Source organism: Crocodylus porosus, unplaced genomic scaffold (genome assembly GCF_001723895.1).
Source record: "Crocodylus porosus isolate Cpor-Errol unplaced genomic scaffold, CroPor_comp1, whole genome shotgun sequence".
NCBI lineage: Eukaryota > Metazoa > Chordata > Crocodylia > Crocodylidae > Crocodylus > Crocodylus porosus.
Genome location: NW_017728918.1, coordinates 105,972,605 through 105,986,667, shown reverse-complemented (window position 1 = coordinate 105,986,667; position 14,063 = coordinate 105,972,605). Strand labels below are relative to the sequence as shown.

The 14,063-nt window shown below is 41.2% G+C and overlaps 1 protein-coding gene across 5 annotated transcripts in view; it reads right to left on the bottom strand.

Annotated features, from left to right (window-relative positions):
- AKAP7 (A-kinase anchoring protein 7) overlaps positions 1-13,764 on the bottom strand; it is a 133,108-nt gene extending 119,344 nt beyond the window's left edge. Inside the window, exons 1-4 of one of the 5 annotated variants that reach the window (XM_019538047.1) lie at positions 13,626-13,764; positions 7,664-7,816; positions 7,103-7,245; positions 849-985 (exon numbers count right to left, since the gene is read on the bottom strand). In XM_019538047.1, coding sequence (XP_019393592.1) covers positions 849-985; positions 7,103-7,245; positions 7,664-7,816; positions 13,626-13,671 — 479 coding nt within the window. In that variant the 5' untranslated portion in view covers positions 13,672-13,764. Of the gene's footprint in view, positions 1-848; positions 986-7,102; positions 7,246-7,663; positions 8,993-13,625 lie in introns of those variants that run through there. The other 4 variants (XM_019538048.1, XM_019538046.1, XM_019538049.1 and 1 more) reach the window with 4 other exon arrangements.
- Between the last annotated feature and the right edge of the window lie 299 nt (positions 13,765-14,063).

The window sequence follows — 14,063 nt, the reverse complement described above, 5'->3', positions numbered from 1 at the left end:
AGGAAATAGAAACCAGCCTGAGAAAGAGTTAAAGTGAGTGTAGGCCTCTAATCTCAAACTCACAGTGCTCCATTTCAAACTGACAACGGTTATAACTAATTGAAGAGCAGTACATATGTTCTGTCCTCAGCACGGAGCACAAGGAAGAGCAGAGCTGTGGCATGCCCTGTGAATTTTGCTAAATCAAAAAGAGTTAATGCATACCCACAAAGAGGCCTCATTCAAAGGAACTTTGTTGGGTCCTCAGTTTCTCCTCCAGGAAAGCCATTCAGCATTTCACAAGTGGAATCACTCTTCTTTTAGTGAACTCTGTCACAGTTACCAAAGTTTTTTAAGCCTCTAGGTTTGATATATAATATGCATACATGTAAATTTTCCACTGGAGACCACTGAGATATTCATCTGTTACAGGACAACAGCAAAACTTGACAAGATTGGCTACAGAGAGCACAATATCAAATTTTCACAGCTATATTCTTCCAAGTGTAACTTGAGGATATACAGTAGTCTTCTCGCATGTTTTAGGCCCTAACTACCTGAGATAACACCTCTCTCCTTAAGACCTGCTAAAGCAGCTCAGAATGGCTGGTTAATGTTGACCTAAGGGAAAAATCTGGAATTTATTGCCATCTTGACACGTTATAAAAATCATCAATAATTGAGATTAGCAACTTTATTGATGTTTACAATATATATATACACACACACATACATATTAGGCCTCTTAGTTATTAAACTGTTATGCTGATCAAAAAATACCATGCACCACATTATTATTTCTAGTGTCGTTGCTGAACTTCTCTACAACCAGAGAAATAATGTATATTAAGTTAAAGCAAACCACTTACAAGCCAACTTCTTCTTCACTGGATAAGTGCATCACTAACAGGGTGATATGCAAGGAACTATAACGAGCCATTGCTTCAGAAAGCCTGTGATCCTTTTGTACTATTATGTCTTGGAGAGCCTGAATACCTCCAATAATCTGAGAGGAAAAAAAAAAAGAAAATTACAAAAGTAAAAATTAGTCAGTTATATCCTACAGCATAAGGATGCAAGCTAACAATATGTTACATAAAAAATTGTTCAAGCAGACATGAGCTTTGTCATCTCCTGGATGGTTATATTAATTTGCCTGAGTAACTTTTAAATGATTATGAATTAATAGTGTTATCAGTAGATGAAAGGAATTCCTGTAGTCGGTAGTGGCTTGTCCACAGCAAAAGCATGATAGTACCTGGACTAGCTTAAGTTGCACTACTCTTGCTCACCTTTATACTGCTGCTATTCAAAATCAGGTGCTTCTATAAAACAGTTTTCCCCACTAGTTTACAATGAACCTCAGGCTGCAGCAGTGCATGATGGTCTGCAACAAGGAAAAGCTTTTTATAAGATAGCAGATGTTTCACATAAAAGAATGTTCAGCAAATAATTTGCTGGACCATCTGAGATAAAATTCCCAATTATACTGACTTAATATGAAATGATAGACTCCAGCACAGTTTGCACTGGAGTTTATTGCTCCCATGCATGCCCTTTAGCATGCACTCAGGACCGTAGCACACTGAGCCAAGGCAAAGCAGCCCTGGCTGGCAGGGAGTTCAGGGGGTGAGTCTGCTGGCCCGGAGCTGCTCCGACCCAGCTCAGCATGCTGCAAAGGGCTGGCTACCCCACACTAGCACCCTCCTGCCCCAGCCAGCCTCGGTTACTGTCTACACATGTGTTGTGGCATACTAAATAATGGCACTGTAGGACAGTATTTGTGTTGGGAAGTAGTATCCTACAGCAGCATTATTTAATTTACTGTGGCCCAATAGCATTATATGTAGACTGTAGACCATGACATTTTACTCCAGAGCTAATTAGTCAGCTCCACAGTAAACATCTTGTATAGACACGCCCACTGAAGAGAAATACAGAACTGTCTTATTCTCTTCAAATGTGTTAAGGAATTTCTTTATATACACTCATTTACAATATTACAATTATATTTTTTAACAATTTTTGTAAACTAAATGAAATATAACGTGCAGTATGAAGTCAAAATTAATGGAGCATTTCATTTTTTTGCCAAAGATTCAAAACATAACTAAAATAACGGCAAGAAAAAATCTCAGAAGTAGATTACCCTTTAAATGTTCCCTGAAAAAACCACCCACTACAAATTAGTACCCCAACTGCAGGGTTTTTTAATTATAAACATTAGGACATAAGTAAAATATGAATGAAGAAAAGTTTGTACTTTTGTCTCCAACACCTCAGAGTGACAAGACTAATTTCTCACAATAGGAAGTTCTTTTCCATTGCCAAATGACATAGGAGGCTCTGGTTGGATTTTATGTAGGTAACTCTGGTCAGAATTCAGACTAATAGATTTGTCTTCAAAGGCAGAGAGGAGCTACTATTTCCAGTGGTAAGCCAATAGCTAATCAAAGTACACACAAGAGTTAAGTCTGAGAATGAAATAAAGAAATTTGTTGCAAATACTCTAAAGATTCTGCATAGCTGTCACCCTATCTCTGTCAATGACAAATGAAATTTAAAACAATACTGACTGTGTGTGAAAAAGTCTTCAGAGTTGTGAGACCTTTCTACTCTAACAAAAAGAAAACTATCAGGAGCATTAGGGCACTTTTTCTCATTTCCTAGGGTATCAGATTATTCAACCCACTGTATTATTCTTGCAACTGTTAAACCCTGAGGGGTGAGAAGAAAAAAGAGATTACAAAATAGGATAATGTAAATCATTTCTTTCACACCAATCTGGAATTTAATATAAGGAAATGCTAAAATTCTCCTTCTTATATGTATTGTTGGTCTATGAGTAGAAGATTTCAATTAAAATTTTATGCCTGGATTGATCTTCTTATATTCATTTTCAGACAGTATTCAGACTTCCTCAGAAACATCTCATAAACTTCACGATTTCTGTGAGAGAATAGAGAGCACAGAAATTTGCACTGCTGGAACTGAATGCCTCTCCACTCCCTAAGACAGAGTTTCTTTAAAAAACCAAAAGAATGTCTTGAAACCATTTACACTGTATATGATTATAACAGTAGCTCAAAATCAACATGTTTCTTGGAGATAGCAGGTACTATTTACAGTTTAACTGATTTTCAAGTCTGTAAATGCTAACTAAATTAATAGATTTCATCACTGGTTCTCCCAGGCCCTGTCCTCATGAGCAGGTGAATGCAGTTGCTGCAGGGGAAAAAAGCAGCAGCATAAATTCATGCCATTGTTTTTTGCCCTGGTGTACACCCTTGCATGTGGGGTTAGCATGGGGAAAAGTGGAGTAGGGGAGGCGGTGCCCAGGGGCCTCCCAGGGCTCCAGCAGCAGTGATCTGAGCACACAGAGCATGACCAGCAGCCAGAGTGTGGCTCTGGCCAGCCAGGCTCCAGTTTCAGGCAGCATACACTGCTGCCATGTATGCCACCCCACTTTTCTTCCTTGTGTTTTTTGATACAGGGATTTCCTGGTATCCAAACTTGGCTCTGCACTGCAAATATGCAACACATATAACCAAATCATATGCACAGGGTACATTTTGCAGCATCTCAACAGCCTTTCAGAGATTTCATAGACATTAGGGCTGGAAGGGACCTCGAAGATCATCAAGTCTAGCCCCCTGGCCCAGGGGCAGGAAGACAGCTAGGGTCTAAGGACCCCAGCAAGATAAGCATCCAAGTGTTTCTTGAATAAGTCCAGAGTAGGTGCCTGCACCACATCTGGAGGGAGTCTATTCCAGGTCTTGGGGGCTCAGACAGTAAAGACATTTCTTTTTATGTCTAGCCAAAAACAGTCTTGTAGCAGTTTATGACCATTGGTCCTTGTTTTTCCTTGGAGCACTCTGGTGAACAGATGTTCTCCCAGATCCTGATGAACACCCCTTGTGTACTTATAGGTAGCCACCAGGTGCCCCCTGAGCCTGCACTTTTCCAAGCTAAAGAGTCCCATGGCTCAGCCTCTCTTCACAGGACCTATTCTCTTGCCCTCTGATATCTGCGTGGCTCTCCTCTGGACTCTCTCAAGCTTTTTGACATTCTTCTTGAATTGCGGAGTCCAGAATTGGATGCATGTAACAGGAGGGGCATCCTAGGGTTGCCGTGCTCTCCCCTAGTTGTCCACTATACCATGCCAAGCTGCCTAAAAGTACCCTTGAATCTCGCCTGCCACATCTTGATCTTATATATATTAAAGGGAGGCTGCCTTTCATCCTCTTGGCCACGGTTCTCCTGCTATCCCTTGTCCTGTTTCTATAATGGGTGTTCCGTGCACCTCGGCCTTATGGGCTATGCGTGGCTGTAGCCATCCCTGTACCAAGCCCCAAGCCTCGCAGATGTACTGGACATTCTTCAGTCTTACTCAATACTTCACTATCACTTGGGGTCTCCACAGCCCTCTCTCAATCAGCACCTTCTCTGCCACTCAGGTTCTCTGCGATCTTATCGCTCTCTCTGCCTTATGAGGCACTCGGAGTTTGCACACACCCGATACTCGGCCTCTCTGGGGCTTCTCGCTGCACCTTCTCTGGGCTGGGATCTTCATGCTGGCGTGGGTCCCATATGAGGCCTCCTCCAACCCCTAATAGCCTCATCCAAACCTCCAATTAAACAGTAAACAAAACACAAGACCCTTGGCTATAACATAAATCTAAGCCATTTGGCTCCAAACTTCATCTCGCCACACCAGAGTTGCTCCATCTGTCCCCAATCTCAGGCTGTACTTGTAGTTTGGCCTCTACTCATTACTCACTCTAGTAGAGCTCTTTCCCCCAGGCTGCTAGCAGGAAACTGCCTGCCTGGCCTCCGCCCTGCGGTTTAAATGGGAGTCAGGCCCTGCCCCTTCCGGTCAGCTGACTGCTAGGAGGTGTGGGTCACTGGCTCCCTCTAGTTGCCCCAGCAACCGTCACCTGTGGAGTTATCCTAGCTCTCCAAATAGCAGGCACCTTAGTGACCTGTTACAATGCAGTACTCCAGCTGTGGCCTCACCAAGGCCAAGTACAGCGGGAGGATGACACCCTGAGATTCACTCAAGAAGCATCTATAGATGCAAGCCAGAGTTTTGTTTGCTTTACCGGTTGTGACATCGCATTGGTGGCTCTTGGGGATCATGATTAACCACAAGATGAACAAGTATCTTTCAGCAGTGGTGCTAGCAAACATAGTACTGCCGAGCCTATAGGTATGCTGCAGAGTTTCCTCCCTCCCCACCCCTCCCAAGGTGGAGTACCTTGCATTTATCAGTATTGAACGTCATCAGGTTTGTGTCCACCCACTTACTGAGCTTATCCAAGTCAGCCTGGGTCACTAGCCTGTCCTCAGGTATGGACGCTATGCCCCAAAGTTTAGTGTCATTGGCGAACTTAGCCAGTGCACTTCAGACACCAAAGTCCACATTGTTGATAAAGATGTTGAAGAAAACCGGTCCAAGGACAGAGCCTTGGGGGACATCACTGGTCACGGAGCACCATGATTCACTTCCATCGACTACTACTCTCTGGGTCCGACCTGGGAGCCAATTTCCCAGTCATCAGACTGTGGTGTAGCCAAGGCCACAGTTGGCCAATTTTTCCATGAGAAGGTCATGGGACACCAGATCAAAGGCTTTTTCAAAGTCCAGGTATATGATGTTAACCTCTTCTCCCTTGTCTAGGTGATACGTCACCTGGTCATAGAAGGAGATGAAATTGGTCAGGCAAGACCTACCCACAACAAACCCGTTCTGGCTATCCCTCAGAATGTTGCCCTCAGCCAGCTTGTCCAGAAGGGTCTCCTTGACAATTTTCTTGAGACTCTTACCAGGGATTGAGCCTTGGAGTTGCCACAAAACAAAAATGCATGCTCATGTGGGTACAGCCCCAGAGTTCTTAGTAATAATGGTATGTGCCATAAAGTAAAAAACCAAACTTAAAACGTGTCCTACTTCATTCTACCTCTAGACTAGATCTGGAAAGACTGAGATGTAGCATGCTCAGCCCCTCTGTGAGCTACTGCCCTCTGTGACTAAACTGATTTGTTCTGCTAAGTCAGAGACAGTACTTGGTTTTCTCAGATAGGTGTGTTTATGTCTTCTCCAGAAGTTCTCTTGTCATAATACAAAATATTGTAAATGGAAGAAATAATGAATGAACCTTTTAGGAGAAGGGAGGAGGACAGGGGTTTTCTGATCATTCTCTTCTCCTTTTTGGGGAGAAAAGGGAATGATCAGATTTTTTAGGTCCAGCTTCTACAAAAACCTTTACACATATGTGACTATACTCCTATAACTACTACAAATCAGTAGGAGTACTCATGAACATAAACTGTCAAGTCTTATAGACTGGAGACATTGAACTGTAACACCTGCTTGGATGACATACTATGTTGTTCCATTTTGAACTTAAACCTATTTAATATTACAACATGCATGCACATCTTCATGGCAAGCTGCTATTAACGTCTAGGCAAATAAACCTTTAAAATTCTTACTTTTATGGTAGGTTGTGTTGGAAAGAATTAGTAAGGATATGTTAAAAAAACCCCACATATGATCCTTAAGAGTAAATATTTTAACCACTAATAATCCTGAAATACTTCTTTACTTACTTAGTTTACATTTTTACATCAAAGCAATTCTTAAAGATTCTACAGGCTTAAGCAGACTGATCACATACTATATTTTAAAGGAACATAGTAAAAAAATCAAATCAATCTAAAAGATGATTTGTTAGTTTTATATATACCTGCTTCTGAAATAATAATTATAGATATAGTTTCACACTTGCCTACTTGTTCATGTTTTTTTCTGTGCAACTATATGAATGAAGAAGACATACACAAATGCCAAACTGAAACTGTCTACATAAAAATGCTATTAAAGTGCACAAAGCTAACAAACTGCATAAACAGAGAAATATTTTCTCTAATCTTCTTCAGTTAAAATGATCCTATTATTTGTAACAATGGTAGGTAAAATATATTTCTAACAGCACTGTTCTTACGTTGCCAGTGTAATTTGTCTTTCTTATGACTAAATATTGCTTTTCTCATTAACAGAAACCTTCTGTTGTAGGCATTTAGTCCTTACAGAAAGTGAACCATAAAAATAAAATACCACCTTTGGGTTTGTAATTGGAAGAGATATGAAGTAATTTGGCTGGCTTTGCCCTTTGTTTTTCTTCACTGTCTTGCTATCTTCTTTCTCTCTTTCAGTATTTGTCTTTCTCTTCTTTTTTATATTTTTTTCAGAGGCACTAGTAACTAGGGGAAACAAAGCACAACAGTTATCCTCTGCAGAGAGATTAAGACAAAAAATACACACAAAAAGTAATATTGTGCCAACGGAAGTGGGATTTGAGCCAACAACTTAAGGGGTGAAAGGATTTATATTGCATTACCATATCCTAAGCTTGCTGCTTTTTCACATATAAGTACATAGGATTATAGTGATTATATAAATAGAAAAGTTCTATTAGGCTATGGAATGGCAAGTTTGTAACACGCTTGAATGTTTGCAGAACTGAGTCCTAATGATGGTGACACTGCCTATGATTCTACAAATCAACCCACGTGGCTTTAATAAGACTATGCTCAGGCTGAGCAGTCTGCCTGCAAGGGACAATTCACAGACCATGGACCATACATGAATTTTAAACCTGTTTTATTTAAATATACTTACTACCAAAGTCATCTCTGATATCTGTATTGGCAAATGGCACTTCCACCATCAAACTGTCTATGGATTTGGGAGCAACACGTGTCTTTCTTTTCTGCTTCATTTTCTTCTTTTTTTTTTCAATAAATTGTATTTTTTGCATGTTTTCCAACTCATCTGGAATACATTTAAAATAATATGTTTGGTCTTACACTTCAGTACATACAATTAAGTGGCCAATGTATGCAGTATATATTACTCTGTATAGCAATTGCTTTTCCTCATGTGTTGCATTTTTCCTGTTTCAGTATTTTAGTAAATGCACCTCAATCCACATCCTCTGATACACAAAACTAAGGAAGCACATTGATCCGTTTTTATTCACATATGCTGGCTCCTAATCATCTTGTTCAGTCCTAAGGAAAAGCAATCAGAGTCACTGTATAACATGCATTAAAACATTCATGTGAGAGACAAAAATTATTGTTGGTGGTATCTTTTATTGCACTAGCCACAGCTTTGGTCCTTACAACTGCATTTTTACACATCACTTTGCATCCTATGTAGATAAAGATAGTGATACTAAGCATTTCTCCATTAATCATTGTATTTCTTTCTGCAAGCCACAATAAACCCTCCCTGGAGCTCCCAGGAAAGATGAAAGGACTCAGATAGATCTCACTATGACCTAGTGCATTGTGAGGTGTTCTGAGGAGTTGACTGTATCCTCTGCTACGAACATCCTCACTGCTTTGAGGAATATTTCTCCAGCTTTGTGGTCTGTCTCACTCTTCCAGGAAACAGCTCTCTAGAGAGCAGGGAAGCAGAGCTGGGGGTGTTTCACCTTTTAGGCTCCTCTGTAAAATTCCCACTTAAGACTCCTTTCTTTAAGTTTCTTTCTAATACCATGGGGCTACTTTTGTTAATAACATTTAGTACACAAGTGTTTGAGTGATCGATACTTGCTATGAAATCTAGTGAGGCCAAATGTTGAGGTTGTTCAAATATATCTCACTTAGGAAGAGAACAGTTAAAGTTTCCAAATAACAGCGGAGCAACCTTTTTATAATTGTGCTTTCCTCTTGTTATCAGCAAGATACGGTTTGTTTACTTGTGGTATTTAAGCATCGCTATGAGAAGGTTATATGTTTACTCTATTATTTCAATATAAAACAGAAAATGTATGTATTCTTGAACACAGTTGTGAAGTTTGGGCTGTTCTGAGTGTCCTATCTTACATATTAATTAGCTATCAACTAGCTTTTAACTCAAACTCTAAGCAAACTCAACTCATACAGAAGCCACAAAACATCCACTATGGGATGAGAAAAATATTTAAAATCCCTACCTAGACTGAGTAAAACTGTGTTAGCACATAAAATTGGTCTGTGACATTTGAAAGGCATTGTGCCAACCTGACATATCAGCAACCTACATTCTATCTTCATTTTTCCTGTAGAGTTGTTCATACTCTCAATTATCTTTTCTCTAAATAGATAAAAGATAGTTGTCCCCCTATGACAGACATCTTGAGTCCTTGGTTAATAGGGTTTGCGAAGCACTCTAAAATATTAAGAACAATCAGGGATTAGGACTCCTAGGCACTTGACTTGTACTTCAGTACACTTTCCCTTGGGCTGCTGAGTAGTCTGTGCAGAAAGGGTCTCCTTCTAAAATGTGTGACGTTGTGTGGAAATATATGGCGTACTTGTGGATCCATTAATATCAGATGTAAAAGGTGTTATCTGGCAGGTTTCTTTGAAGTCAACAAGACATTCAGACATAATAAGAAATATGGAAAGTTTAAATTTCCTAAAAAATTAATACACACAAATATAAATGACAGGTCTGAAAGCTGAGAGTATGAAGCCAGCATAAATCAAAATCCAGTTGTTTTTTTTCAATTTAAAAATGCTAATCTTTGTTTCCAAATATCACTGTGAAGTAAAGGTGACAAGATACCAGAGCAGAAGGATAATGAAAGGACCAGCTCTACCAATGATTTGAGAGGGGCTGTTTCCAAACTTATTAAGTAATACAAATGTCACTTTTCCTGTTTGCTTCTGACTCACATATTTCATACTAACATTTTCTATATCAAATTAAATCTGTTCAACGAGCAAAGCTGAAATCGCCTTTCCTATCATTCAGTAAGGTAACAAATGTTACAGAATCAAGCATCCAACAGTATTCTCCTGGGCTAGCACCACACTACAGGAGTGTCTGGGTTCTGGAAAAACTGTTATGTCGCAATTGCAGTTTATCACAGGACACCTCATTACCCAACATCCATGTGCTCAAAGATCTACCAGTGAGAAGTGTAGATATTTCAAATCTGGCCCTAGGGGAAAATTTGGCAGTAAAGTGTATATTATGTTCCTGTGGCATACACAGCAACTACTGATGTTACAATAGTAGCACAACAAACCGGATCTGGGTTATTAGTACCCTGTAGACAGTTTCTTGGATACTTCATCTCTTGTGCTAAGCAAGATAAAGAAACCTGATTAAGTGCTAATTGGCTTCAGCACAAGGGGGGAGGGGGTAAATCAGAGTGGTGATCTGATGCCTAAGGTTTTGCACAAGCTGGTTCAGTTGTTCAACTGCTGGCTAAATGACTAGAAAGAAAGAATTCATGTAGTTGAATCATTTGTAACAACAGAATTATATTTATTTTTTCAGCTTTTAAACTGAGGTAATGATCTGAGGCCCCCACAACTAGGTCCCCATTATGCCAGGGGGTATACAAACTGACATAAAACAGTCTCTGGCTCAAAGAGGCTAAAGTGGAAAGGATGAGATACTAGTGAAGGAGACAAACAAGCAGAGACAGGTTACCAAAAGTAATAGGATAATGGGACATAATAGGATAAGTGCAGTTCTAGTTTTCTGGAAGCAATAAATACAATGCTGATTATACTTTACTTGCAGATGCTATAATTTGAAGTACTTTTAGAGAAAGGAATTTCTTCAAGGGTGCAAGGTAAGGGCTCTAGGATCTGGTTCACATGTATGTGTGCATGCCCTGTTATAGTTTTTTCCTTATCTTTCATAAACTTTTGTAATAACAGAATACTTCTGCACCTAATTTCTCTTTTACAGAAATATACGCAAAAATCATGTTTTTATGTAACTGGAAAAAACGATGAGAGTTCTCTGGGTTTTATGTTGTTCAGTATTTTTGTTTTTTCCCATTACATTCTTAAGTTTCTCATTAAGTTCTTATAAACCTGTCTTTTCCTTTTGTAGCCCTCCATTTTTTACCAGTAACCCTAGATTAGGTGCCAGACTTTAGGTAATTAAGGAATATTAGTCATACATAAGCAGCACCATCACCATGCTACTGCGGAAAGACTGTCAAAATATGCAGACTTTAAGTTTCATCTGAGTTTAAAACATTTTCACTCACTCCAGTTCCACAATATTGACTGTTAAAATTAAGTGAATCCTAGGTAGATTTCCAGTGAAGTAACCAAAAGGTAACTGGTTGGGTTCTTTACGTCACAGTCCTGCAACTGACGCCTGTGGGGGCCACTCTGAAATCAATGTGGCTCCACGTAGACACAAGAGATCTGCCCACATATAATCAGTCCTAATACTAAGGGCCTGTATGTATGTCTGTGAACCCTATGTTATGTCCTCCCTTTGCTCCATCAAATAAGAAAGAAGTGTATTGAGAGACAAATGCCACTTTGAAAAATTCTGCCTGTCACAGTAAGAGCCGCTCAGAGCAGAGGAACAACACTCATGACAAAGTGCCTTTTCAATAAATAGCAGTCGGCTTGTCCACAAGGACAAGGGCTTTCTCTAAATCCTACAGGTTGAATTCCAAGTACACAAATCCCTCCTTATCATTTATTATAATAGGTTGGTTAGCACTTAAATAAATTGGCAGAGTCATACAAAATCAATTCTAAGCATTAATGTTACGGGAAGAAAAAATCTATGCTTTCAAGCCTTAACATTTAGCAACAATGTAAATGGACATTTTAAATTAGTCTGATAGGTAGGTAAGAGAGAACGCTACTCTGGCAAATGAAAGCCTCGTCCAAAGCTGTTGTAACGTAAATACTGTTTCTTAATTAACATTATAGTTACATTAGCCAGAACTTCAAAATTTTAATACATATTAACATTATATTTAAAATGCTCCTATATTTTTATTAATGGAAATGGGTTTTGCATTCTTCAAATTTCTTTCAGTTATCACGCGGAAGCTAGTAATGGAAAGAATCAGTACAGTGGTAATGGTAATGTCCTTTGACAGAGTATTCCAAGTTTAGGAAACAAGTTTACTGCTTTGAAAACTCATGTACAGACACTGCCCACAAATACCTGTACCTTATCATCAAGTAGGCTAGACATCCTTAGTCTTCCTCGTTGTTTGACACAAACCAAATGGCAGCACAAACCAAAAACCTGATGGCGGTACAAACCAAACATCCAGGACATAAAAATGCAATTAACTCCTTAATGATAAAACAATATGTTTTATAATCTATCATAATCATATCTGACACAAAATTTATGAGAATAAAAGTGAGTGTTTCTGGAGAGGTAAGGCAGACTTAAAAGAGGCAGGAGTTAGTTATTCAGTTCCCTCCACTCACCCAGACCTCAATTTGTTAATAAGGATGGAGCAAGAGACGACATAGTTTAACATGTTAGTCTGAAGTCAGATAGAAGGCAGGATAGATTTGCACCTTATAGACTAACCTTCTATACTAATCTGTATCTACACCTACCGTATTTATTTGATTCCAAGACAAGGTTCCCCCCATACCATTTAATATGAGAGGCGGGGGGGAAAAGTCCTTGTCTTGGAACTCATTATAAGGGGGCAGGACAGCAGGGGCAGGCAGCTGCTGTGATTCTCAGTTGGGGCCACAGCCATGGCTGCTGTCTGCCCCTGCTGCCCACTTACCATCTACCACTGCCTGACTGCTTTACCCACTGCAGTGGTGCCGAGGATGAAATTAAGATGACGTTCCACTAATAAGATTCTATACATGGAAAAATATAACAAAGTAATACATTTTCTATGTCTAGAATCTAATTATTGGAGGGAGGGTTGTCTTAAATTCAGGATTGTCTTGGATCTGGGTAAGTATGGTATTGATCTATACCTATGCCTATACTTATGTCTACTTCAGTATCTCTCTTTTTTAGAGAGAGAGAGATCTGCATCTACTTTGGTTAGTAGATACCAAAGTGGTTAGTCGGTAGACTGATCCATCGATCGATCTTTTGATAGATAGTTATAGCCATACTGTGGTAGGTAGATAGATAGCTCTATATTTAGACTGACTTAGATAAGGAGATATGTAGGTAGACAGAGCTGTACTTTGATTGGTAGGCAGGCTTATTAGATAAATATAGCTATAGGGACATATAGCTATAGGTAAACAGGGACATCGGTGCTTTGGTAGACAGAGACGCTGATCTATACTTTGGCAGATGGCAGACAGGCAGATAACCAAAAGAACAGCTAATTGATGGAGTGACACTTGGGCCGGTTGGTAGGTAGGTCAATGGATACTCTGGTTGGTAGATAGGTAGATCACTAGACAGACAGACGGGCCGAGCTATGCTTTGGCAGGCAGATAAAGCAGATGGACAGACAGGACAGATCGCGCAATGGATAGTCTGGCAGGCAGGGTCAGCAGCTCGATCGCTACAGCTCTCGTTTGCTAGATCCACACGGACTCTCTGGTAGGCAGAGACACTGCTCTGTACGCGGGTAGGCGACAGACACTTGGGCAGACACAGCCAGACCAATCTACACGGTGGCAGACGAGCCGAGCAGACTGACGGGGAGACACGCCCGCGTGCGGTCCCCAGACAGAGCGTCCTCTACAAGGTCGCGCTGGGACCCGGCGGCAGAGCCTTCCCTACAGTTCCCGTAGGGCCGTGGCGTCATGGGGCCCCGCCCCTCCGCCCGCGCATGCGCCTTAGGAGCTGTCCTCCCTCCCCCTTCTCTCCTCACCCTGCGACGGAGGCGGCGGAGGTGGCTCCTCTCGCGGCAGCGCCATGGCTCGGGCCGGGCCTACCACGCGGCCGTCCACCCGCAGCGCCCCGCCCCCACTGTACGGCAGCGCCCGCGGGCCTGGGGCCCAGAGCGGGGGGAGGGGCGGGAAGAGCTGCAGCAGTGTCCCCCGCCGCGCCAGGAACAGCCGCAGCTGCAACATGTCCCGCCCTGCTGCACCTTGGTCCGCTACGGAGCGGCACAGGGGCCAAAAGGGCCACGCCCGACCCAGGACCGGCTTCCGCGCCTTTCACCCCGGGGTGGGTTTAGTGATCTGCTGTTCCTGTCCTGCTATGCTGCCTGTCCAGGATGTTGTTCTGCTTTCTGCCACTGTCTAACCTGCTGCTCTGCATTCCCTTCCCAGTGTAATCCACTGCTCCACTTTCTGCTGCCTGGTGC